Source organism: Nyctibius grandis, chromosome Z, assembly GCF_013368605.1.
Source record: "Nyctibius grandis isolate bNycGra1 chromosome Z, bNycGra1.pri, whole genome shotgun sequence".
Classification (NCBI taxonomy): Eukaryota; Metazoa; Chordata; class Aves; order Nyctibiiformes; family Nyctibiidae; genus Nyctibius; species Nyctibius grandis.
In genome coordinates, this window is record NC_090695.1 from 83265396 (window position 1) to 83292343 (window position 26948).

The 26948-nt window shown below is 40.2% G+C and overlaps 1 protein-coding gene across 1 annotated transcript in view; it reads left to right on the top strand.

Moving 5' to 3' along the window:
• EDIL3 (EGF like repeats and discoidin domains 3) overlaps positions 1 to 26948 on the top strand; it is a 200247-nt gene that overhangs the window by 103391 nt on the left and 69908 nt on the right. The window contains exon 6 of the mRNA XM_068422961.1: positions 3964 to 4077. Coding sequence (XP_068279062.1) covers positions 3964 to 4077 — 114 coding nt within the window. The remainder of the gene's footprint in view (positions 1 to 3963; positions 4078 to 26948) is intronic.

Genomic DNA, 26948 nt, shown 5'->3' on the forward strand with positions numbered 1-26948 from the left:
TGATTTTACTTTGTATTGGTTAATTTACATTAAAAGCACATCATTCTCACGTAGGCAGGTTGATTGCGTGGTCAGTGAAGAATTCGTATCTGACAATATACAGAGAGCTTTTCTTTAGGAGCCTTTATTGTCTTTAGGAGCAACTTCTTCAGAAACTCTGGCATTTTAAAATTTCTATTCAAATTTACTTCTAATGATGACAATATGACAAAGTTTAAAAGGGAATATGTGTGTTTCAGAAGAAACACACACACCAACTGGTGTAAAGTTTAGTATCATAATTGGCATATCTAGGAATTTGAACAAAATCTGACCACAATTTGCAGCAACCACTTTTAATTAAATATGCTACATCTGCACATTCAATCAAATGAAATAATGAACAGTAACTTATCTGTAGACCTTATGCTCCTTGCTTTAAAACAGGTCAGTACATTATTTTTCCAACTAAATGTCTGTTCTGGTATCAAACATAATGCTACAATGAGCTAGTCTTTCCTCATTCATCAAATATGACATATTTGTTTGAACTGATGGGAATAAAGGTTCTCAGATCACTGGAAGAAAAAACCACTGTAGGATACAAGTAACAAAGATAATAATAAAAAACTTCCATCTCTCTGCACTGATCATAGCTAATTGCTCCATAGGGATCGAATATGAGGATTGCTTTAGCAGTATCTGGTACTTAAGGTTCAGTCTGTTTTCTACACCATCTCATAGACAATGCGAAATATGCTGGAAAGTTGTGCATTTTTCCCTGCATATTTCAATATGAATGGCAAATTAGAAAAATTTAAATATCTTGAGAAGATATTATCTTTATACAGAAAAGCTTTTAAGAGGATAAATTACTACCTTTATTTCACCAAGTAAGAGAGAGTTCATATGATTACTTAATGTTTTTTAGTTCACAGTGACCTTGATATTTTTTTCTCACAAATGTGTTAACCTGTATTAAAATGATGAATAACCTGATGAAAACGTAAGGTTAATGGCCTTTGCTTAAAAAGGGAGCAAATAGGGAGCTGAAGAATCTTGTTAAATTTTATAAATACATATAAAGAATTTAATTTAGAATGGAGCAGGTCTGTTCTTTAGTCATTTCCCTTGACAGGCTTTATTTCTTGCACACTAAGCTGTTAAGCCTCTTCTTCCTCTTTAATAGACAGAAATTCAGGTAACCGTGCGAATTTTTATTAGTCCATTATGTGATATGTTTATAGGTAAGAAATAGTAAGACACAAGGGATTCAAAAGAAGCTCAGAGATCAGTAACCATCATCAATTTTAGTATAAAAATCTGATTTTTTTTCTGTTTCAAAGAACTGAAGCTAGCCTCCACATTTAGCTGAAAGTTTGTCCCTGCAGTTCTGTTCACAGGAACAGGAAGATTAGCACAGAATCACAGAGGGGTTGAGGGTGGAAGGGACCTCTGGAGGTCATCTGATCCATCCCCTCCTCCTCCAGCAGGGCCACCTAGAGCTGATTGCCCAGGACTATATCCAAATGGTTTTTGAATATCTGCAAGGATGGAGACTCCACAAATGCCCTGGGCAACCTATGCCGCTGTTCAGTCACCCTCACAGTAAAAAAGTGTTTTCTGATGTTGAGACAGAACGTCCTGTGCTTCCGTTTGTTCCCATCGCCTCTTGTCTTGTCATTGGGCACTACTGAAAAGAGCCTGGCTCCATCTTCTTTGCATCCTCCCTTCAGGTATTTATATACATTAATGATTTTCCTCCTGACCCTTCTTTAAGCTAAACAGTGCCAGGTCTCTCAGCCTTTCCTCATAGATGAGGTGCTTCAGTCCCTTAATCACTTTAGTGACCCTTTGTTGGACTCACTCCAGTAAGTCCATGTCTTCCTCGTACTGGAGAGCCCAGAAACAGATGTAGCACTCTAGGTGTGGCCTCACCAGTGCTGAGGGGAAGGATCGCCTCCTTCAACCTGCTGGCAATGCCCTGCCTAATGCAGCCCAGGAGGCTGTTGGCCTTCTTTGCCGTGAAGGTGCATTGCTGCCTCATGGTCAGCTTGTCCACCAGGACCCCCAGGTCCTTTTCTGCTAAGCTGCTTTCCAGCTGGTCGGCCCCCAGCATGTACTGGTGCACGGGGCTGTTGCTCCCCAGGGGCAGAGGCAGGACTTTACACTTCACTTGTTGAACTTCGTGAGGTTCCTGTTCGGCCCATTTCTCCAGCTTGTTGAGGTCCTCTGCATGGCAGCACACCAATCTGGTGTGCCAGTCACTCCTCCCAGTTTTGTGTCATCAGCAAACTTGGTGAGGGTGCACTCTGCCCCTCATCCAGATCATTAATGAAGACATTGAACAGGATTGGACCAGTATTGGCTCTGGGGGTACACTGATAGTTACTGACCTCCAACTAGACTTCATACTGCTGAACAACACCCTCTGGGCCCGCCCATTCAGCCAATTTTCAACTTGCTTCACATACATTGCACACAGAACTTAAAAGCTACACAGCTTTTTAGATCTGTAGAAAAGACTGGAGGTACATACTTCCCTGGAGACTCACAAAATCAATCAGATCTGGGCAAGACATATCTATTAAAACACTGAATTTTTGTACATAGATTCCTAGTAAGCGTGAAAGATCAAATTAAAAGTACAAAAGTTACATACTCAAAATACCAGAAATCAAGCAACTTTGTGAACACAGCTGAATTCTACTTCTTCCTGCACAAGCCTTATTAGCACCCGGTTTAGACATTTATGTAGCATCGTCTTTAGTTTGTATATGCCAGCACAAACTGGGTTTGCATTTTGGGGACAGAAGCAGATTCAACACAGCAGTGACGAGTATTACTTCAGTTCCTAGGGCATTTTGCCCACCAATGAATGCAACTAGTTCATCTCTGTTAAGTGTCTTCTCATTTGAATTTATTTGTGTCCTGTGCACATGTACACTTTATCAGCAACTGTATCCAAATGAACATGTACTCAACCAAAACTGCGCGAAGCAAAATTGTAGTACAAGCTAAAGACTGCTTTTCTGTTTGCAGCTTACACTGTCTAATGCAACAGGACTTCAACTCTTAATGAAGCTAGTGTGGGCTACCGTCTTTTAAATATTTCACTGAGTGCATTGATGCAGCCCTTTGAGACAATGATGTATAAAATCCATACAACGTTTCTACTCCATACAGAATAAAAGCAGAGGCAGAGAATTTTAATTATGATATCACTATCGTTCATCTCGCTGTTGAAGATGACTGAAAAATACTATATTGCATTTGAGAAAAAGAATCTAATATTATACTTGAAGGTTACTACACTGAAAAACGCAGGGGAGTATTATTCTTGCAGCATTTCACAAAGTGGATGGAAAAGGGAAACTCAAATGAAATTAACCACCTTTTCTGTCTTTTGAATTTAATAAAATTTGCAAGCTTCTAGATCAAGCTATTAGTTTCAATTTGCCCACTAACTCATGCACAGAAAAGAAATTTTTTAGACGGTTAAACAACCTTGTCAATTATATGTTTAATGAATTAAGATGAACTGAGAGACATTCCTAACAGACATCTGTTGATAAAGAAGTAGCTACTTTTCTTGAAGTTGCAAGGATCACTAATGAGTACTCTGTTAGAACTAATTGAATTTTTTTATTTAAGGCCAAACTATGACTTGTGGCCCTGATGACCTCTGGAAGTTACAGTGAAAATCCCTGAGCAAAACTTTAAATTCTGTTGTGTAATGGGACATAGTAAAACTTTAGTAGGTATATGAAACTAGCTAAATTTATGTGAGATTGCTTTTTTTTTTTCCTAAAGCACACCATGTTTAATCACATCCTTTACTGAGCATGTTTGCTGGGCAAAAGAATGTATGTCTTCTAATGTCAATTGTATAAATGCATTGTGTTCGGTGCTTTAAAACGCGTGCTTATTGTTTTTACAATTTTTATTTGCTAATCCTAACATTATCTTGTGTGCTTCCTGCAGATGTAAATGAATGTGAATCTGAACCCTGCAAGAATGGTGGAATCTGTACAGATCTTGTTGCCAACTACTCCTGTGAATGTCCAGGAGAATTTATGGGAAGAAACTGCCAACAGAGTAAGTATTGCATGTTTTTACATCTATTTTTTTAAAATAAATAAAAATTTTCTTTTGTAGAAACAACTATAGTATACTATGGAAATATTTCTCTAGTCTACAAATACATAGTGTTCAAAATAGCCATCTTATTCTTTTCAAAATGGAGGAAATTTAAGAGATCAAATCTGTCATGCATTCAAGTAAAGTATCTGATATGATGGAAACATTTTCAAAATGCAAAATTATTATCTAACAGTCAAAGACAAAGGAGTAGATAGTGCAAAGTAGAAAAATACAAAAACTGATTCAGGCTAGGGGTTCATCTCGCCAAGTATCCTGTCTTCAACAGTGATTATTAGCAGATATCAACAAGTGTAAGAGCAGAGCAAAAATATATGTTACTTTCTCTGACATGTATCTAGCTTCTGAAAGTTGGACCACTGGTTTACAAAGTCATTAGTGGAGTTCCTCCAGGATCTGTCCTGGGAACAGCCTCACATGATTTTGCCAATAACATTGACTACAAATGCACTATAAAGGTCTGATTCCTGAAGCTGTTACTAGAAAGGAGTTCTTCATGTATGAAAGACTAGGTAATCTTGACAACCAAAATAACAAAAATAGAATAAACTGCTATGGTACAAAATGCAGTATACCTTAACTTAGCAGTTTAATTACAGATGTCAGAGGCTCATGGATTTGAAATACTGCAGAGAAGAAAACCTGTGTGTTTTAGTCAAACAAAGGATGCTAATATGATGGTGTTGTGGAAGAAGCTAATATAGTCCCGAGATATGTCAGGCCTGGTACCTTAGGGAGAAAAAGCAAAGTATTTGTGTATTAGTATTTGTAGTATTAGATTCTACATTCAAAATACCTGAAATACTGGAGTCATCCACATTCACAAAAGGGGATTTCTAGTTCAAGGAAGATCTACTATGTGTAGCACAAAAAATTAAAAAAAAAAAAGTTGCAAGTTGAATACTAAGTGAATGAAAACACAACAGAGCTGAAGAACATGATTCATTTTAATGTGTTCACATTGTGGGCGCATGGGGAAGAATGAAGAATAAAACAACATGGAGCAATAACCACAAATGACAAGCTGGGAATTTTTTTGCTCAGTGAATTCCCAGGTTTATATATGCCACAGGCAAAAGATTTGAGGCATCCAACATAATGTGTATATAATTCTGGAGAGAAATCAAAGATTAAAAATTGCTTTGAGAAATTGTACAGTCCTATACGGCTACCTGAAAGACTTTGCAAAAAATTAACATCTATTAAAGTTTTCTGTAAAAGTTGCTGGTGAATCACTTCATGTATTTCCTTGTAAAGTACAATGGAACTACCATTTGGAGTTCTACCAGGAATCTCATCCATCTTTTCGGAGATTATCACTTCCGTTTTTTTGCCTGCAGCATGAACATTGCTCAGATTATAGATCACATAAAACGAATCTCCTGTTTTGCTAGAATTGGGGTAGTCAGAGCTGTTACTTGAAGTGATCATTGCATTTTCTGGATCATCATCTGTTATTTTGTATTTCTTTTTATAGATGTATATGTAATTATATGTAAAAACAAATGTTGTATGTGAAGTTGTGTATATTATACTGGATTTGGTTTTCTGTGTGTGTGTGTGTGTGTGTGTGTGTGTGTGTGTATGTACACACATGCACATTTCTATTTTGGAGAGCATATAACAGTAAGTATATACGTACAAAAAATAGAAATTTCCAGTATATTGAAATAGTGAAAGAATTCTGCTAATGTCAGTAAAGCATTACTGACTTGAAAAATATTCTACCTACAGCCTGTCTTTCTGGGTCATACTTTGGGGATTTACACTGGTAAGCCAATCACCTAGTCAAATGATCTTTCTGGAGATGTTTCTGTAGATAAATGCTGACAGCTGTGACCCAGGACTCTATTGTCTAGCCCATAGAGAAGAGCACTAAGTTATTTGAAAGGATAATTCTTTTGAGTGTTAAAGAATTTTTAGAATTATGATGAGGCTCTATTCAGCAGTCAAATAGCTTTGGTGGTAGCGATCAAAGACAGTGAGTTTTAAAATGTGCTTTGCAGTAACTATTAATTTGTCAGCTGCAAAGTGTTTACGGGCTGAGAGAGTTGGGGTTGTTCAGCCTAGAGGAGGCTGCAAGGAGACCTTATAGTTGCCTTTCAGTACTTAAAGTGGGCCTACAGGAAAGATGTGGAGGGGCTCTTTTTCCGGGAGTTTAGGGATAGGACGAGGGGTAATGGTTTTAAACTGAAAGAAGATAGGTTTAGATTATATATTAGGAAGAAATACTTTCCTGTGAGGGTGGTGAGACACTGGAAGAAGATGCCCAGAGAAGTTGTGGCTGCCCCCTCCCTGGCAGTGTTCAAGGCCAGGTTGGATGTGGCTTGGAGCAACTTGGTCTGGTGGAAGGTGTCCCTGCCCATGGCAGGGGGGTTGGAACTAGATGAGCTTTAAGGTCCCGTCCAACCCAAAGCATTCCATGATTCTGTGATTCTATGGTGTGGTAAATGGGAGATGTGGCAATGCAGCACTGGAATGCAGTGGTAAAAAGCTTCTCTTCTGTACTTCCTCTGAGTAGTGATCCACCAATCTGGTGTCTGCAGGACGGTGTCATGGGAGGAGTGTGAAACAAGATGTGCTTTGAAGACTAAAGAGAAAAGTAATATATTACTTAAATCAGTAATTAGAAAATGCTACACAATGTAGATATTTGAATACTTCCGTTTTACCACTCTGTATACTCAAGTTATTCAGCTAAGTGTATGAAGAGTTATCAATAAATAACAGATAATTAAGGATGGGAATAATATTTGTACTGACTGTAATCATTGAACTATGCCTGTTCAGGAAACTCAAGGCATTCTTCTAGTACTATGGCACAGTTCACAAACTTTTAGCATTCATCTACTTTTGAGCTAGCTTCAGTACAGCTAGCATTAACATGGTAACTTCCCTTTTTATACCACCAGTATAATTGTGCACTATACCAGTTCCTATAGCTGGGCTTGTAAATATCCTTTTTTTCATGAGAACTTTCTTGTATGTCATCATACCTAATTACATAATTACAAGTAGTAATTACACATTCTAATTACACCATTAGAGTTTTACACATATTTACACTAATCATATAATTAAATAGTTATGCTAATTAAGTAAATTGCTGATTGCTGTCTCAGAATTACCTCACAAAGCTCAAAGATTGCTAATCCACATCACAGAACATGTGAAATACTCTAGATCAGGAACAAAAAAGGCAAAAATACATCATGCAGTCTGTTCTCCTGTCATTGCAAGCTTGTTGTCCAGGATGCATTTTCTAATAGTATATCTAGTTTGGTATATCCCAAATACCAATGCTTTGTAGTAATGACTTGTCATGTTACTCATCAGCTTAAAGCAGTTTATGTCATACTGTTTTTCCTAATGCTCCAACTAAGATTTCTCTCTTTTTTTAATTCCACCATTTAATTCCACCATAATTAATTTCTCTTAGCTAATCTCCTAAATAAATCCCTTCCATTTTATCTCATGTGTAGCACTTTCCAGGTGTGAGACAACTGTTGTATCACACTCAGGTCCTGCGATCCTTGTGGGACACCCACCCAAAATCCTTCTAACTGGTCTCAAGAGCCTCTGCTAACTAGTGCAGCTGAAGTGAGAGAGAAAGGCTTGTCTGGAACTGAGTACTAAAATAGCACTAAAATGCCTAATGGTCCATATTTGGACCACCTTAACCATCTTCTGAGTCTCCTTCTGGCATGGATGAGGTTTGGAGTTGCATTCTAAGGGCTCAGCCATGAAGTAAAGTTCTCAGAAGACATGGAGGTGATCTCCTGGCCAGCTGATGTGCTTCACACCCCAACAATGCTTCTGCTCCTTTGGGGCCGCCTTCTTTTTTATTTACATATCCTTCTCATTTTGAAGCACTGGCCTGACCTCTCTTTTTTTTTCTGGAACGACTTGAATTCAGTCTTCTTTCTTTCTTATTAGCTACTGCTATCTTTAGCCATTCAGGCATAAATGATACTTAAACCGTCTGCTTCTCATTGCTGGAAAGCACAGGATGAGGCAAAGTCAAAGTAATGTGGACTGCAAGAGCACTGACAGCTTCAAAACATGCTCAATTGTTCTGGAATAAGCTTATCAACCTGCTAAGAGATACTTCATTGAGCATCTGGAATTTACAAAATTTGCCTGCAGATGTTTAGTTAACACGGAATAGAAAGAGAGCACCTTTTCCCATCCTCTGAAAGCAAAAGCTAAACTATATTAATTCTATATTACCTTCCAGATTTCTTAAGACCTCAGCATTTCCTTGATGCAGCTGCATCTCCTTCTGTTCTTGCACTCTCTGAACCTATTTTTTGCTTCTGTGCTGAATTCAAGCGATCAATTATGATTACCTCCATTACAACTTTCCTTAGTCTTGAAGTCTCTATAAATAAGTACTGCTTCCAAGACAGATTCTCCTGGGGTTGAAGTTTTTACTTTCTGGATCACAAAATTCTCTTGCAGGCAACAGGGAGCCGCTTTCTTCAGTGTCAGACTGTTTGCATTATTCAGTACGAATCTGTGTTGTTAAAATCTCCCACGAGTAACATGGATTGTGAATCGCAATAATTTGTGAGGAGTTCCACAGGTAATTTTTGATCACTTTTTTTTTTTTTATCTAGCAGACAGTACTATACAGTGGACACGTTTCAATTCCATCATTGTGCGTTTTGGAGCTGTATTTTGCAGATTGCCAAGAGTTGCTGCCATTAAAGCATATGGCACATTTTCTCATGCTTTTTCTTTAAAGATATAGATCAAATTAGTCACTGTAAATATTTTTTACAAATGCTGTGGCCCCTTCACCTCCTTTTCTGTCTATTCAACATGCCCATATGTAGGGGGACTGCCTTCAGAGTAAGTGCACCAATTTAGTTTGTCTAGCATGTCAGAAATCCTAAGCAGTGTACCTTCACATGATTTTAATTTGCTTCCCATGCTTTATGTTTTAGTACACCAGTGTGTTTACACTGCACTTGGTCGTCTTCTGCCTTCCTCTCTGTGGAAATCAAAGTGGCGTTTTTTTATTTAAATGAAAATGCCCCTTCTTTCAGTGTCATTTTTACTTAAAAATTGTCTAAAGATCTGACAGGTCTAGACATAAAGAGGCTTTCAAGACTTCTGCTTACATGCAGCTTTATGCTTCCAGGCTAGATGGTGTCATCCAAAACGTTCTGATGTGCTGTGTTTTTAGAATTTTCTTTCTTTCAAAATTGTTCGTAGGAATACAGGACACCTGCAACTTGCATGGTTTGTAGCGCAGCAGAAATAACTAGTTTGACAGTATTTTTTGAAGAGACTATATTGCTTCTTTTGGTGTCTTCTGTATTTCACTTTTAAGTGTGTTTTCAAGGAAGTGTCCCAACTTACTGGGACTTTTTTTGGCTTCAGGTGCTTGTCCTTTGAACTGCTCTGCTTGATGCTTACAGTCTTCAATGAGTCTTGAGTACCTCTGTCTTCCCCAGCTGCAGCTCTTACCAGCGCTGGCTCAGCAGGGTTCAGGGTTCAGAAAGCCTCCATGCTTAAGTTCAGAAAAACCCTACACAAAACAAACATCACAGGATGAGGGCATAAAAAGTGCACAGGCGAAATAAAACAATTTATGGAACAGCTGAAAGCTCTGTTTTCAGGGGGAAGCTTTACATCTGGCTAAAATTTCTGTTCCAAGAAGTCTGTGTTTTCAGAATATGGATAGAAATCAGAACTTCACCATTTTCTTAAATTAATAAGCCTGATAACAGACTTTCTGGTGAATTCAGCTCATGCAAATGGCCTGTTAAAATTAAGCTATTAAGCACTGGTCTGTTGTTGAATGGTAAACATGATCCCGTTACAACCATAGCTCATATCCAGATTACCTGCTGCAGAACCTCGGTTTTAAGGCGTGAGATTTTTTATGCAGCTCCTGTTGGCAATGTGTTGTGTCTTAAAGCTCATAGTGAGCCACTGTGAAACACTTTACTTCAAAGGAATCAACATGGACTTCAGTTCCCTAAATTACTGATTACTATTAAAATGTCTTTGAATGAGATTTAGGAGAACGTAACTTTCCCTACCGCTCAAAATATCAGTTTGACTAATTCTGTGAGTAATCCAATATGAAGTTTGGTTTTAAGCATATTCTTCATTGCTTTGAGTATCTGACAGCTTTATGATCTAAAATACTGGTGTTACATAAAATGTAGCAAATTTCTGTAAAATAGAGCTGGCCAAACATACTAATTTTTCTTTTGTGTTCTTGAAATTCCTCTGTAGTTCAAGATGTCAATGATTTATGTCGATATGTAAAAACCTTTCATGTTTAATGAGTTGATTCAGGTTTTAAGCTTTCATTAGGAAAAAAATGGTTAGGATTGGAAGGGACCTCTGGAGATCATCCAGTCCAACCCCCTGCCAAAGCAAGGTCACCCAGAGCACGTTGCACAGGGTCGTGTCCAGGCGGGTTTTGAATATCTCCAGAGAAGGAGACTCCCCGCCCTCCCTGGGCAGCCTGTGCCAGGGCTCTGGCACCCTCAAAGGAAAGAAGTTTTTGCTCATATTGAGGTGGAACTTCCCATGGTTCAGTTTGTGCCCGTTGCCCCTTGTCCTGTCACTGGGTACCACTGAGAAGAGTCTGGCCCCCTCCTCTTGACACCCACGCCTAAGGCATTTGTAAGTATTGATAAGATCCCCCCTCAGTCTTCTCTTCTCCAGGCTAAACAGACCCAGCTCCCTAAGCCTTTCCTCGTAGAGAGATGCTCCTGTCCCCTAATCACCTCTGTAGTCCTCCGCTGGACTCTCTCCAGTAATTCCTTGTCTTTCTTGCACTGGGGGGCCCAGAACTGGACACAACCCTGTGCAATGTGCTCTGGGTGAACCTGCTTTGCCAGGGGGTTGGACTAGATGATCTCCAGATGTCCCTTCCAATCCTAACCATTCTGTGATTCTGTGATTTCTAGATGACCTATAGATTAGGACCTTAAATTGAATCAAGAGGTTTGCTGTTGCTCTCTTTCCAATTTGTTAAATTAGTAAGTTCTCGTAGTTGCCTTGAAATTCCAGAAATTTCCAAACAGATTTTCTATTTTTGTCAAGGAACTGGGACAAAACCCCCTGTTTTTCATTGTGTCATACTGTAAAGTAAAAATTCCTTAAAACTGACATAAACCAGCCCTGTTGCTACCTGAAGGAGCCTTGCTTCAGCTCGTCTTTGTCAGTCCAGCTGCTTTTGTGGCTACTCATTCTGAGCTGACTTTTTATCCATTTGCCTTGTTGTACTGGCAAAAAATTACCCAGGAAATTAAAAAAAAGTTATTTAATGAATCAGAACAGTTCTTTGATCTGTTGAACTTCACAGCCACACAAATACTGGGCTGGTACAAAGGAATGGCAGGGGACAGAGCCTGGGCATGAAATCAAGTTTTAACACCAGTTAAAAATGTTAATCAAGCCGCAGTCTAATCAAGAGAGTAGAAACTGGTCTTTCTGGGGGGGTATATGTACACACATATATTACCCTCAGAGGAATTAATTCACTTTTTTTAATGTACTCAGGGTAGTTAACTTATCATTCCTATGATGCCCTTGCTTCTTTAGGGAGTAATGCGTGGTTAATCTCAGACAAAAGGAAGAATGGAAAAATTTTTGTGCCTAAAAGACATGTATCAATTTAACATAAAAGCACTGGTATTACTTGATTTATGACCTTGATTACAGAAGTATCTTAGAACAGAAAGATGGTAGAAATACATTTTGAAATGAAAGTGCGAGAGGGAAAACTTTTACATGTTAAATGTGACTTTAACCCATGTAATTCAGCTCAATCTAGGTAATTTGAAATGTTTTTTGAACATGCTGTAAGAATAAAAAGAGAAATTATTTAAGAGGTTAAATAAATGCTGAAAGACAGGCTAATGTATCAGTAGTAAGGATGATGCTTTATAAACATTTCTAACTATTTCAGCTAACCATGGATGGAAGACAGTTTCTATATTTGCATTGGACAAAACCCATCTTGAATCTCTTGGTGAAACTAATGAGGTTTGCTGAGGCTACGCTGTTCTGGGAATATTGTCTGGTTAGCATTTCTGTGTAGTGTATTGGTATGAAAGTGCAAAGAGGCAGAAAATGTTACAGAAATGACAGAACATGTTGTTAAAATTGAAGTGTTCTCCCAGGCATTTCAGTGACCTAGTGAGAAATATTAATCAAACTCCAGCACTTCTAATATGGAGTCTTCAAACAACAAAGCACACCCTGGCCCTTTTGCTGCAGACCTTCTTTGTCCAGGAATCAGGACCAGGTAAGACACAAAGGTGTGCAAAATTAGGCTCAGAATTGTAGTTCTTCTTTTCAACACAGTACGAAAATGAGACTGATCCTTCAGTGTCTGATGTTGGAATGAAGTCCTCAGCCTTATGCCTTTGGGTACGTTTTCATCTTGCTACAGTTGTACTGTACATCAGTGTCTCCCTTTGAAAATTCGTTTCTTAATATCTTACTTTGATTAGGCAGTAGAGGATACAATCTTTACTCAGACACCTGACGAAAACTCGTAAAATGATCAGACAAGCCCTTAGGACCCAACAGGCATATTTTACACATTTAATCATCTCCTTACTACGTGAGTCATCTAGTGTAATAGTAGCTTTTGGGTTGTGTCAATAACTCCAATATGAAATCAACCCTATTTTCAAGCATATACAACTTGACTTTGTAACGTCTCATTTTAGCTTCAACTACTTTGTTGTGGCAACTTTCTTGCCATGTTTTCTTACTTAAACCTACTGATCTGCTCTTCTCAGGCATTGTGCACTCATAGTGCCCCTCAGTTACCCTCGGGAAAAAGGCAGGAAGGTTTTATTGGGGTCAGGGATCCCTTCTCCTACCTGTCTTCCACCTGTCTGTTCTTCCTGCTGAGGGAGCAATGTGACCCTGCCTTTTCAGTAACATAGAATCATAGACATTCAAAAAAAGTAGAGGAGAAAAAATACTTATCTTATAAATATAATCCACGGTTCCTGTGTTGGAAAAGCTTTTATGTGCATTTTTATGTGTGTCAAAGCTTATGACAGTGCATATTTCAGCATTTCTAAGCCTTAAAAGAAAAATTACAACATACCGTTATTCTCAAAGTAGCCTCTATAGCTCTTAAGTACCTGGTCTGGTCAATAATGCACATTTTTTTTTTACATCCTCACAGAAATGAAAAATAATTTGCAGGTAAGGAATTGGTACTATAAAAGAAATAAAAGCCAGACTATAACCAGTAGAAGCAAACTGAAAACAAATCAACGATTATGATGAAAAAAAGCCCTTAAAGGTATGGAAAAATACCGTCAATAAAAGCACTAATGATTATAAATATATGAAAAGAACAATTTAGAGCTGCAGTAGGTTCAACAAAGTTCCCAATAGCCAAGTCACAGGACCATTTTTTTCTGTTTCAGGTACTAGTCCAATTGGAGAATACCTTATTTGAAGGCTTAGTATTTACAGAATCACAGACTGATTAGGGTTGGAAGGGACCTATGGAGATCATCTAGTCCAACCCCCTGGCAAAGCAGGTTCACCCAGAGCACGTTGCACAGGGTGGCATCCAGGCGGATTTTGAATATCTCCAGAGAAGGAGACTCCCCGCCCTCCCTGGGCAGCCTGTTCCAGTGCTCTGTCACCCTCAAAGTAAAGAAGTTCCTCCTCATATTGAGACGGAACTTCCCATGGTTCAGTTCGTGCCTGTTGCCCCTTGTCCTGTCACTGGGCACCACTGAGAAGAGTCTGGCCCCCTCCTCTTGACACCCACCCCTAAGGTATTATTTCTAAGTGTTGATAAGATCCCCTCTCAGTCTTTTCTTCTCCAAGCTGAACAGCCCCAGCTCTCTCAGCTTCTCCTCGTAAGAGAGATGCTCCAGTCCTCTGATCATCTCTGTAGCCCTCCGCTGGACTCTCTCCAGTAGTTCCTTATCTTTCTTGAACGGAGGGGCCCAGAACTGCACACAGTACTCCAGATGTGGCCTCACCAGGGCCATGTAGAGGGGCAGGATTTACAAAATAAAGGCCATTTATTTCAAAATAGATTAATCATGGAGAGTAGCTTGCCATCTCAGTCAGTCTGGTCCAGTCTGCTGCTACCCTTTCGTGGACACAGGTGGACACAGGAATGAGCAATGAGAGAAAAATCATCTTTAGAGCCGTACAGACTCTTCATAATGAAACTGCCTTGAGGTTTGCAGTAGTTAACAAACTGGGCACAGAGCAGAACTACAGGCAAGTATGGCATAAACCTTACAGAAGTTGGAGGTTTGAAAGTTGATTCACATTTTGGAGATTCATGTGGATTTGGAATTCAAACCAAGCTGTGAAAGATGAAAATCATAGAATCATAGAACAGTTTCAGTTGGGAGAGACCTTAAAGATCATCTAGTTCCAAACCCTTCTGCCACAGGCAGGGACACCTTTCCACTACACCAGGTTGCTCCAAGCCTCATCCAATCTGGCCTTGAACACTGCCACGGAGGGGGCAGCCACAGCTTCTCTGGGCAGCCTGGGCCAGTGTCTCACCACCCTCACAGGAAAGAATTTCTTCCTAATATCTAATCTAAATCTCCCCTCTTTCAGTTTAAAACCATTACCCCTTGTCCTATCACTCCATGCCCTTGTAAAAAGCCCCTCTTCCACTTTCCTGTAGCCCCTTCAGGTACTGGAAGGTGCTAGAAGGTCTCCCCGGAGCCTTATCTTCTCCAGGCTGAAGAGCCCCAACTCTCTCAGCCTCTCTTCATAGGAGAGGTGCTCCAGTCCCATCTTCATGGCCCCCCTCTGCACTCGTTCCCACAGCTCCATGTCCTTCTGTTGTTGGGGGCCCCAGAGCTGGACGCAGTACTGCAGGTGGGGTCTCACGAGCATGGAGTAGAGGGGCAGAATCACCTCCCTCGACCTGCTGGCCATGCTGCTGGGGATGCAGCCCAGGATACGGCTGGCCTTCTGGGCTGCAAGCGCACATTGCCAGCTCATGTTGAGCTTCTTGTCAACCACCACCCCCAAGTCCTTCTCCTCAGGGCTGCTTTCAATCCATTCTCCACCCAGCCTGGATTTGTGCTTGGGATTGCCCCGACCCACGTGTGGGACCTTGCACTTGGCCTTGTTGAACTTCATGGGGTCCGCATGGGCCCAGCTCTCAAGCCTGTCAAGGTCCCTCTAGATGGCATCTCTTCTCTTCAGCGTGTCAACCGCACCACACAGCTTGGTGTCGTCGGCAAACTCGCTGATCCCACTGTCCATGTCGCCGACAAAGATGTTAAACAGGACCGGTCCCAATACCGACCCCTCAGGAACGCCACTCTGCGTGAACTGAAAAGAAAACAGGACAAAACATGGTTACGTGAGCCCTAAACGAACTAAAATCTCCAGGCTCAGCACAGCTCCCTCCTGCAGTTTTCAGAAGGAGAAGGAAATGCAATATGTTCAGTGATCAACTTCCCACTGAGGCGAGATTCACAGCTCCTGCTGCTTTGGACAGACAGATAGTCCAGCAAAGCTCCTGTTCCAGGCATTGGTGCAGCAATGTGTAAGCTATGTAGGAGAGGAATGAGCAGTGATGGTAGGTTGCATCTATTTTTGTCCCTGACCACCACCATGGTTCTTCGTTGCATTCCGTTAGATGATCTGAGAACTTACAAGAAATTCAGAGTATCATCTCCAGCATCTCATCATTGTTTGTGGCAAAGCAGCATGTCATTCATCACAACTTAGTCCGCTTTCTAGCCTCCTCAGGGTTCAGCACGGGAATAGCAGTCATCCGTTGCCGGTCAGATTAGGGGCAAATTGCAGGCAGTGGCCATCAGCCCAAGAGCTGCCTCATGTGGAAGCACCCCTGCAGCTTGGAGGATCAGCAGCCATGGTGTTACTTACTCAAGGCTGTCACTGCTTCAAAATAAATGAGGAGATGAACAGATATGCAAAATTCAGCAGCAACGCAATACTGAGAGAGAAAGGCTTTGTGTCTTTCTGTCATGGTGTACGTAAATTGGGACTCAGAAGGTTGCGACTGAGTGTTTGGATTAAAGTACAGTTAAAACTTTAAAAATCCACGACTATCATAAAGGATTATTACTTTGCCAAGAAAGGCTGATGGAATTACTCTCAGCTCAAATCCTTTTCCTTTGTTTCGGTGAATGCTTTCTAATATTAATGCTGAATGTAATTTGGCCAGCTCTTTATTTGATGCAGTTACTTAGAAATTTTTTTGGCAGAAAAGAATAACTTAAACTTTTACCCTTTCAAACTGATGGACGCATTAATATCCATTACTGATCCAGCAAAATATGTTTGAAAGACCTCATTCATAAATATGATTTTCCTTTTTTGGCAAATCTGTACAGGTGATGGTAACATTGCATGCCTTCACTGAAGATCAGTTTGAGTGTGTAGTTTGTGATATTGTTTTATGTTGTTCTATTGATATCAATTCCCATTTATGCACCTATTGCTGAAACCTAATTTCATAATTACTCTGTTCCTATTTTTATGTAATTCACTTTTACACATCCTTGTTTTGAAATTTCATCTGAGGTGTAGCAAAAAAAGTAACCGTGTTGCAAATCTTTACATCAAAGTTAGAGAAAAGCAAAAATTGCTGGGAAAAATATTCCCCAGTATTCTTTTAACTATGAAAGCAAATTGGAATCCTTACATCCACTGTGTGCAAATATGATGAGGGTAGTGAAAGACTGGTATAAGTTGCCCAGAGAGGTGGTAGTTGCCCCATCCGTGGAAGCATTCAAGGTCAGGTTGGATGGGGCTCTGAGCAACCTGATCTAGTTGAAGATGTCCCTGCTCACTGCAGGGGGGGTTGGACCAGATGACTTATACAGGTCCCTTCCAACACAAATTATTCTATGATACTATGATTCTTTCTTTTTCTTCAGTGTTTCTAAAAAATGTTCTTTCTCTTCTGGATAGCAGTAAAATGTCTGTATAGGAAGCTGAATATGGATTTTACTGTGATTACTGAAACCTCTTCGTCTTTTTTCTTCTCACATCCTAGTCCTTCCACATTTTCTTTCACAACACCTTTAACTTTTCTATGAGGTGCAAATTTGGGTATTGGGTTTTGTTCATTTTAGACACAGGAAGTTTTTTCCCTGATAAAAAAGTGTCAGCAGACAAATCCTCAAGAATTAAATTCCTTTCCCAAAATACGTGAAGGAATCCGTTCAGCTTCTTCTCATCTCTGCTGAAGTTGGTGGTTGGTCTCCGACTGAATTCTCTGCAAGAAAGATGGGGCACAAGTTACATCATGCCCTTTAAAAGCTGTGCTTTAATCTTAGACATACAAATATAACTGCTGGAAGTAAAATGTGATTTATTAATGAAGTGTAGCATGTTTAGCCCCTTCACCTAATAAGTTAAATCTCTCTAGCATTAATTGCACATTGATAAAAGATTGAAATACTAGGGTTTTGTTGTTGTTCATTATTAGTATTTAGTGATAGAGAATCCTAATTTCAGACACATTAATGTACTTCAGAGGTGGGGTTTGATTCAATACGCAAAGCCTAATTGACAGTCATCATCTGTGACATCTGTGTCACCTTTGCTATGTCTGCAAAGTACAAGGAGAAGTAGAGTCCAAGGAATTCACCAAGACAGGTTACTGGGTAGGGAATTGTATAAGTTAGTTAGTACGAAAAGCTGAGAAAAAATGTAATATTTGTGAACAGCAAAAAACTGCACCTGCCTGCAGTGCCCACACGTAAGGGATGTAATGCAGAAGAGTGTTTCCTCTTGGGAAAGCAGAGATATCACTGCACTGTTCTGTGACCCCAAAAGGGACCTGAGGAAAAGCAGATTCTGGTCTCTGATGTAACTGGCATCTTTTATGCATGGTGGAACACCTTCAGAAAACAGTGTGAGAGTTGCAACCCATAATTCCCAGTGCGCCAGGGGCTGGGGTGTGAACAACATGATTCCAAATTTGATCAGATAAAGAAGGAATTTGATTCTCTTATAAGTAGGTACTAGTCTTGTTCACTTAAACTTTGCAGTTCCTGAAAGGCATATAAACCTTCAACTGAAGCTGCTCCATTTTCCAAAATGCAATTCATTGTTCTTCAAGTTGTTAGATGCAAATGCATGCCTGCTGAAGAGATACTGTAGTTATGTGCACACACTCCTTGTTGTGAATTTTGCATTTAGTGCTGAGATTAGGTCTTCTTGTGCAAGACAAGAAGTTGAGAAATGCCCTTGCTCTGTCAATCCTACTGCAATGAAGTTAGCAGATCAGCATCTAACATTGCAATATTGTTAAGCCAAAAGGATTTCAAGTCACAAGAAATTTTATACAGGGAGAGTTAGACGAGAAAGGCATTAAGGTGTTTCCAGGGTCATATGAGTTGATCTGCCTGAGGGTAGGAAGGCTCTGCAGAGGGATCTGGACAGGTTAGATAGATGGGCCAAGACCAATGGCATGAAGTTCAACAAGGCCAAGTGCCGGGTCCTACACTTGGGGCACAACAACCCCATGCACTACTAGAGGCTGGGGGAAAAGTTGTTGGAAAGCTGCCTGGTGGAAAAGGACCTGGGGGTATTGGTGGACAGCCGGCTGAACATGAGGCAGCAGTGTGCCCAGGTGGCCAAGAAGGCCAACAGCATCCTGGCACGTATCAGAAATAGTGTGGCCAGCAGGACTAGGGCAGTGATTGTCCCCCTGTACTCAGCACCTGTGAGACCACACCTCGAGTACTGTGTCCAGTTTTGGGCCCCGCACTTCAAGAAAGACATTGGGGTGCTGGAGCGAGTCCAGAGGAGGGCGACCAAGCTGGTGAAGGGTCTGGAGGGTATGTCCTCTGAGGAGCGGCTGGGGGAACGGGAATTGTTTAGCCTGGAGAAAAGGAGGCTGAGGGGTGACCTTATCGCTCTCGACAAGTACCTGAAAGGAGGTTGTAGTGGGGTGGGGGTCAGCCTCTTCTCCCAGGCAACTAGCGACAGGACGAGAGCACACAGCCTCAAGCTGTGCCAGGGGAGCTTCAAGCTAGACATTAGGAAGAATTTCTTCACAGAAAGGATCATTAGGCATTGGAATGGGCTACCCAGGGAGGTGGTGGAATCACCATCTCTGGAGGTGTTTAAGAAAAGACTGGACATGGCACTTAGTGCCATGGTGTAGTTGACACAGTGGTGTTAGGTCAAAGGTTGGACTCGATGATCCCAGAGGTCTCTTCCAACGTAGCTGATTCTGTGATTCTGTGATTCTCAGTTTTTTACGTGGGCACTCGGGACATAGGACGAAGAGGTTATTGGGCATTTAAACTGAGACGTGTAAATTTTTATAACATAGTGTTAAGGTTTTTTGATAAGTCATTGTGGTTAAATAATAGCATAGTTTAGTGCTATTGCTACTTTATTGAATCAAAAGAATCAAACAACTAGGCTATGGTGATTCCATTGTACTTTTGTCCTGTGCAACTTTATTTGGAATTTCTTAATACAGACATTGTCAACACAGTGGAGTCTCCTGGCTCTTACCCATCAGAGTCTAATCCATCAAGATGAATTTGTAAACAGAGTTGTTCTCATTTATGTATTAATGACAGGTAACTTCCCATTTGCCTTTTGTTATAATATTTTCTGAATAGTTCTCTTTACATAGTCATAAGTGAAAGTTACTAAGTCAATCTGCTTTTCAAATGTTTAGGCGTTTTGTAAATAAGGTAAGAGGATTTTTTCCACATAAATTCAAATCTTTATTTATGCTTTATTTATGAAAGAGGAAAATGCTAAAATATTTGGATTTTGGTGACTAGATGATGTTCTCTAATATGTTCCATCTCTTCTCTGAACAGCTGGAATAAAAAAAGTCACAGCTATTTAGTGGCTTCATTGACCATATTTATATGGAGGAATTTCAGAAAACGGGATATTATTTCTTAGTTTGTCAGCTTAGAAATACAACTCCCTTCTTGGCAATCCCCTAACAAACATTTTTTTTTTTCCTGGATAATATTACATTATTGGATAATTAGATTTCCTACAGAATACCAAGTAAATAGCCTATAAACAGTATTAAAAGGAGATGCCTTCTGAAATAGTAGCTTTTTAAAGTGGAGTTTCTATTCTTAATTGAACTGCTATACTTATTCATTATGTATGCAGTGTGTTTTCTTGGGGAGTTGTTTTTAAATAGACTATTTACTTGAATAACATAACGGATTATTAGCTAAATTTCACTACCATTTCATTGGTAATTTCTTAAGAACATAAAAAAAATCACATTGAGTGAGATGATAGTTCAACAGTCTGATTGGCTTACCATCATGTGTCTCTGCCTGTGGCAATGACAAACACTATTTAAGGAAAGAATGTAGGCTTGGGCAGTTTCTGTCATTTGTACCCTCTTACCTCTTCCAGGTTTACAGTTCCTGTAGCAATATTAGAGGGTACAACCCTGATAGGTCTCTTTAGTATCATCTATGGACCTATTGTGCCTGAATTTGTCTAATACCTTTTTGAATCTGTAGATCCTGTATTTGCCCCAGAAGGTTCCAGAAGATCACTACGCACTGTGCAAAGTACTTTCTTTTACAGGTGTTAAGCTGATTGCCTGTGAATTTCACCGAGTGCCCCCTGTTTTCAGTAATGTAGATGTGATGAACAGTACTGTATTCATCTCATCTATGTTTATGTAATGTTCAGTCATATACCTCCATGCCCATTTCCTCTCCGCCTTGAAAATTCCTAGGTTCTTACTCCCCTTTCCTATGACACCTGCTTTTTCCCTTTAATCATTTGAACTGCCGTTCTCTGTACTTCATATAGCTCTACACCTTCTTGGGATGCAGAGACCTGAACTGCACATGGTATGCTACAACATGTGGTCACACCAGAGTTTCATATATCTGTAAAATAATACTCTTGTTCTCAATGCCTAACTTTTTATAAGCTTTTTTTGGCTGCCACTGCATTTTGATCCAATGACTTCAGAAAACTGATTAGGATGGTTCTATTTGCAGTAATGGCCATTTCCAAGTTTGGTATTGTGTAGGCCTATCTTACGGGTTTTTTTGTAGATGCAGTATCTTCCATTTGTGTACATTGAGGTTCACCTGTCACCCTTTTGACCACTCATTCAATTTTCTATGTCATTCTGGAGCCACTCATCATCAGAGTGGCGTTTGATCAAGAGAGCTTAGTAGCTTCAAAGTGGTTAGTTTCCCCCTTCATACTTTCCTCCAGGTCACTAATGAGTAAAACTGACTCCAGCAGTGATCCTTGGGGGATCCCACTGCTGATATTTAATCCTGAAAAGCCACTTCCTGTTCTCTAATTAGACTTCTGCCTATAGCATGGCCTTTTCCCCACTCCCTGGCAAGAGCCTTTCATGTGGAACCGTATCAAATGCTTTCTGAAAATCCAAGTATGCTGTTTCCAAGTATGCTGTATTTTCTTTATCCCTACGCATTTTTTCACCATTAAAGAACTCCATCAGGTGTGGCAGGATTGCCATTTACAGAAGTCATGTCAGCTTTTTTCCAACAGATTGTCTTTATCCAGGTACTCAGTGATCTTAATTATAGACTCAGCAGCTTACAAGATGTCAAAGTAGACTCACCTGCCTGTATTTCCCATAGTGCATCCTAGACATGTTTTTTTGTAGATGGGAGTGGAGCACTGATCTATTGGTGCAGCTCTGTAGTCCCTAAATCTAGCTTTTTCCTGTAGGCACAATTCCTAAAAGCACTACCTCATGAAATCACATTACCACTGGAAAAAGCAAGTCATTATTAAGTGGCGAAAGAACTCGAAAATCCTTTTGCTTCCATTTTTTAAATCCTCAGACCACCTAAGAGTTGCCCAACTTTACTTTCAGTCTGTGTCCTCAGCACGGAGCTTATAGAGCAAGTGAAGGCCAAAAGTGAATTTTACAACCTTACTATAGAAGTATGAAGAGAGGATTTGGTAATAGAAGCATATCATAGTCACTTAGCAGTAATAGCACTGTTGAGAAGTAGAACATAACATCCAATTTCTTTGTATTTGATTAGTTCTGATAGCCATTGCTTACGCACATGAACCGTGTTGACCAGTATGATAACAGAATAATGTGCTGCTGTTGGCTGAGATGCTACATCAGCATAAAAAGCATTTAATATCTTTGGACGTATCAGCAAATAGGTAGCAATTCTTCCCATTACTGTCTGAAAAGCTGTCTTCTGTTGCACGGAACATAACTAATCATTTCATTTTCATGTCACCTCCTAGAGACTTGAAGCTTAACACAACATCATTTGAGAAGTTTGCTTGTCTGGAACTGTCTGTGTGCTCATTAGCTGCTACTGATGCAAATTGGTAAAGATGTCGCCTTTGACATACGGTATTTTACGTGAAGGCATGAAACAAGATTAATCATATTCTCCACCTCAGTGCTGCAGTACCACACTGGCTACTAACATACTTGGAATCACACTTCAGAAATCAGAATAATAATAATTAAAATGTTAACAGGTCAAGAAAATCCATTTTGTTTTGTTTTAAATCTATGAAGAAAACATGGAGACAAATGCCTTCTGTTAATCAGATTTCAGAGCTGAATGGCTCTATAAACTTACCAGGGCCAGGCAAAAATGTGCTATTCCATTGTGCTGTCAGGAGTCACCTGGAGTTTAAAAATCCTGCGACTTTAAGTTTTTTATCCAGTAATAGATAAAAATAATCTGAAATAATTAATGACATTTTGTGTTCTCCAAGAGTCCTGAAATGCAAAACAAAATGGGGGTTTGTAAATTCTGTTTTGTGATTTCATTTTGCATTGTGATGGACTAGAAAGAGGAACACATGATCTTTTACCTTGTCTAAGTGGAAGTGCTGATTAAATTCCTTCAATGGGACCCATAACATTGATTTGGTCTTTCCTGTAGGATCAGTCGTCAGAACAACGATTAACATGAGTTGCTACAACCAAGTTACTCAGTATCACTCTCAAGATGCGGCCTCACCAGTGCCTCTCTACTCGGCACTGGTGAGGCCACATCTTGAGTACTGTGTTCAGTTCTGGGCCCCGCACTTCAAGAAAGATGTTGAGGTGTTGGAGCGAGTCCAGAGGAGGGCAACCAAGCTGGTGAAGGGTCTGGAGAGTCTGACCTACGAGGAACGGCTGAGGGAGCTGAGGTTGTTTAGCCTGGAGAAGAGGAGGCTCCGAGGTGACCTTATTGCAGTCTAAAACTACCTGAAGGGAGGTTGTAGTGAAGTGGGAGTCGGCCTCTTCTCCCGGGCAGCTAGCGCTAGGACAAGAGGGCATAGCCTCAAGCTTCACCAGGGGAGGTTCAGGTTGGACATCAGGAAGAATTTCTTTACAGAAAGGGTTATTAGACATTGGAATGGGCTGCCCAGGGAGGTGGTGGAGTCACCATCTCTGGATGTGTTTAAGAAAAGACTGGACATGGCACTTAGTGCCATGGTCTAGTTGACATGGTGTGTCAGGGCAACGGTTGGACTCGATGATCCCAGAGGTCTCTTCCAACCTGGTTGATTCTGTGATTCTGTGATTCTGTGATTGTATTGTGGAAAAAACACTTGAGGTACATGGAGTAAGCAAACTATTTGATCAGCTGCAGAATGATTGAAATAGCCAATAGCTAAAATGTGCAAAGCTGAGCTTGTGGTCTGAAGCTGTGTCCCTGCTATGTGATGCTCACCAGCAATCTTCAGACTCCAGTCCATACAATGAGAGGTTGAATAGCTCAAGTCCAAAGCACCACTTCACTCAAGCTAGAGATTTTTAGGTATGGGTAAAGGTCTGATTAGCACAGCCAGATTTATAGCTCATGTGGATGCAGTAGTATACCATCCCTTTTGGACAACAGTGATTTTAATATTCCTATTATAGATCTGCAGAGTTCCAAAATTTAAAAAGTCAGTGTTCCATGCACAGCTCTTGCACAATTTAGGATTAATTCCAAGTGAAAATCTGCCTCTGTGTGGGAGGGACTGTAGAGGGCTTAGGCTTTGCTTGTATTTAAAAGTGATGTTTTAAGAGATGCCATAAGAAGCAATAGCTGCTAGTGGGGGAAAAAAAAAAAGCTGTCATGAACTCCAAAGCAGATGAAATGGCAGTAAGAATGTGCTTAACAAAAAAATAGTAGGCCAATACCTTCAAAAAACAGGTATGTAGGAATATTCCTACTGCATCTGTGTAATCTCCAGCTGTACTGGTACACTGTAATCAGTGCTCTTAGACTACTGAAGCCAAGCTATGAGCCAATTAATCGGATAATGAGCTGGATATGTGACTGTCCTTCACTATACCTGTGCACAATATATTTGCTCTGTGCAAGTGTGGCTGAAGTAAACTGAATGTACAAAGCCAGAGTGCTTTCAGTAACTTAAGATTTTAGCTCTTCAGTCTGTCATAGTGTACGTTTACACATATGATCTGCGTACAAATGCGAAAACAGCATCTTGTGGGAAATGAAAAATCTCCTTGGGCCTCTGCTTTCTACTGGAAATCAAGATGTAATTCCTACAATTAGAAAGTCTTCTACTTCTTTAAATAGACTGATTATCCACAGCAAAAATTTAATTTGGTATAGGAAAACAGATAGAAATTTTGTTTGAAAGGTTGAGGTTGGCAGGGTCCTTTGGAGGTCATCTAGTCCAACCTCCCTGCTCAAGCAGGACCACCTAGAGCCAGTTGCCCAGAGCTATTTCCAAACAGGTTTTTAGTATTTCCATAGATGGGGCTTGAAACTTCACTGGACAACCTGTTTCAGTGTTTAACCATTCTCAGAGTAAAAAACAAACAAACAAACAAACAAACAAAAAAACAGAAAATTTTTTTCTTGCCTTCAGATGGACTTTTAATTTGTTCCCACTGCCTTTTGTACTGTCAGTGGGCACCACTGAGGAAAGTCTAGCTCCTTTGTATTTATTCCCTCCCATCAGACATTTATACACATTGATAAGATCCTCCTGAGCCTTATCTCTACAGGCTGAGCAGTCTCAGGTCTCCAGCATCTCCTTGTAGGTCAGATGCTCCAGTCCCTTGGTCATCATGGTCCTGCACTGGACTCACTCCAGTAAGTCCATGTCTTTTCAATAGTGGGGAGCCCAAAAATGGATGCAGCACTCTAGGTGTGGCCTCACCAGTGCTGAATAGAGGGGAGGGATCAGCTCCCTCAACCTTCTGGCAATGCTCTGCCTAATGCAGCCCAGGAGGCTGTTGGCTGCCTTTGCTCTGAGGGTGCGTCACTGTCTCATGGTCAACGTGTTGTCCACCAGGGCACCCAGGTCCTTTTCTACCAAGCTGTTTCCAGCTGGTAGGACTCCAGCATGTACTTGTGCACGGGGCTGTTCCTCCCCAGGGGCAGGACTTGGCACTTCTCTTGTTGAACTTCATGAGGCTTCTGTTCAGCCCATTTCTCCAGCCTGTTGAGGTCCCTCTGGATGGCAGCACACCCATCTGGAGTATCAGCCACTCCTCCCCATTTTGTATCATCTGCCAAGTTGGTGAGGGTGCACTCTGTCCCAGTGTCTGGGTCATTACTGAAGACGGTGAACAGTGTTGTCGCTTGTATTGACCCCTGCCACCACCAATGACTTCAGGTGTAATACAGACAGAATGAGGTATTTCTATGCAAAATAGCTTTCTGAGGTTTGAGGTGGGTATTTCAGCTTGAATCACTTGGTATTTCCAGTTCCAAAGTCACATCAGCCTTCTCATGATCATCTTTTTCAACAATCTGGAAAGTTGTTTATTTGCTATTATGCTCATCTCTTCCTTGGCATCTGTTTTTCAAAGACTTTTTCCATAAAGACCATCTATGTTATCTATCTAGTAAATCTACCTTTGCAGAAAAATATAACATCATATACATTTTTAAGTAATGTTTTTCTTTAAAACTTATCTGATTTAATTTTAGCCTTCTTAAACCTAGGCACTAAGCTGAAGATAGCACTCTAGGCTTGTTCCTTGGTCAGCAGAAACAGAAAATATGATTACATCTGTCTTAAACATTTTCTTAACAGATAATGGAATAATGAAAATTGTAGTTTAGAGTTGCCTATTTCTTCCCACAGGTGACAGAAAGAGCCTAAGCAGCTAGTTCAGCATAGATATGTAACTTTTAGATGGCTGAAGCTGCGTCGCGTGAATTGTATCCCTCATGTTTGCCTTGTTTGGTTAGCTATTTTTAGCTATAAACACTTTGGAATAATGTCCTCTTTATGGTAAAAAGAGATGTTGATAAGGATAAATAAGGGGATAGGAAAAAAATATATACAGATTTGATTTATATTAAAATATACCATGGAGTCACAAATACTACACTTCATTTTATGACGCTGCTGTAGTAACAAAACACTTCTTTTCTGCACATATATAAAGACAACTCTTTGAATCTTCATTCTGGATTTTTTCCACCCTAATAGAAGTCCATGACCTTTAAATTAATTCTGTATTTTTAACAGGGCTTCAAGCTCTGATCCTTAAACCTACTTTACATGAATATAAGGTTATACCTACCTCAAATGGCTTCCAGGAACAAGATCTAAATGCCAATATCTGAATTTGCAGTTATTAAAAATTCAGACGTGTTATAGAAGAAGATGGAAACAGCTTAGAGACCATAAGAACTGCTGTTTCTGGGTAGTCAGATTTAAATAACAGTCATTTGCATGCGGTTTGTGTTCAGTACTGTGGATATAGCTCATATTTAGCATATCACTTCAGCAGTATATTGTAGGATATTGCCATCTTTTTACTTCTTTCCAAAGAACATGTATTCCATTGCAGTGTAGAATTCATATTAGTGCCGCTAGTAGTTTTTAAACAATTTCAATGA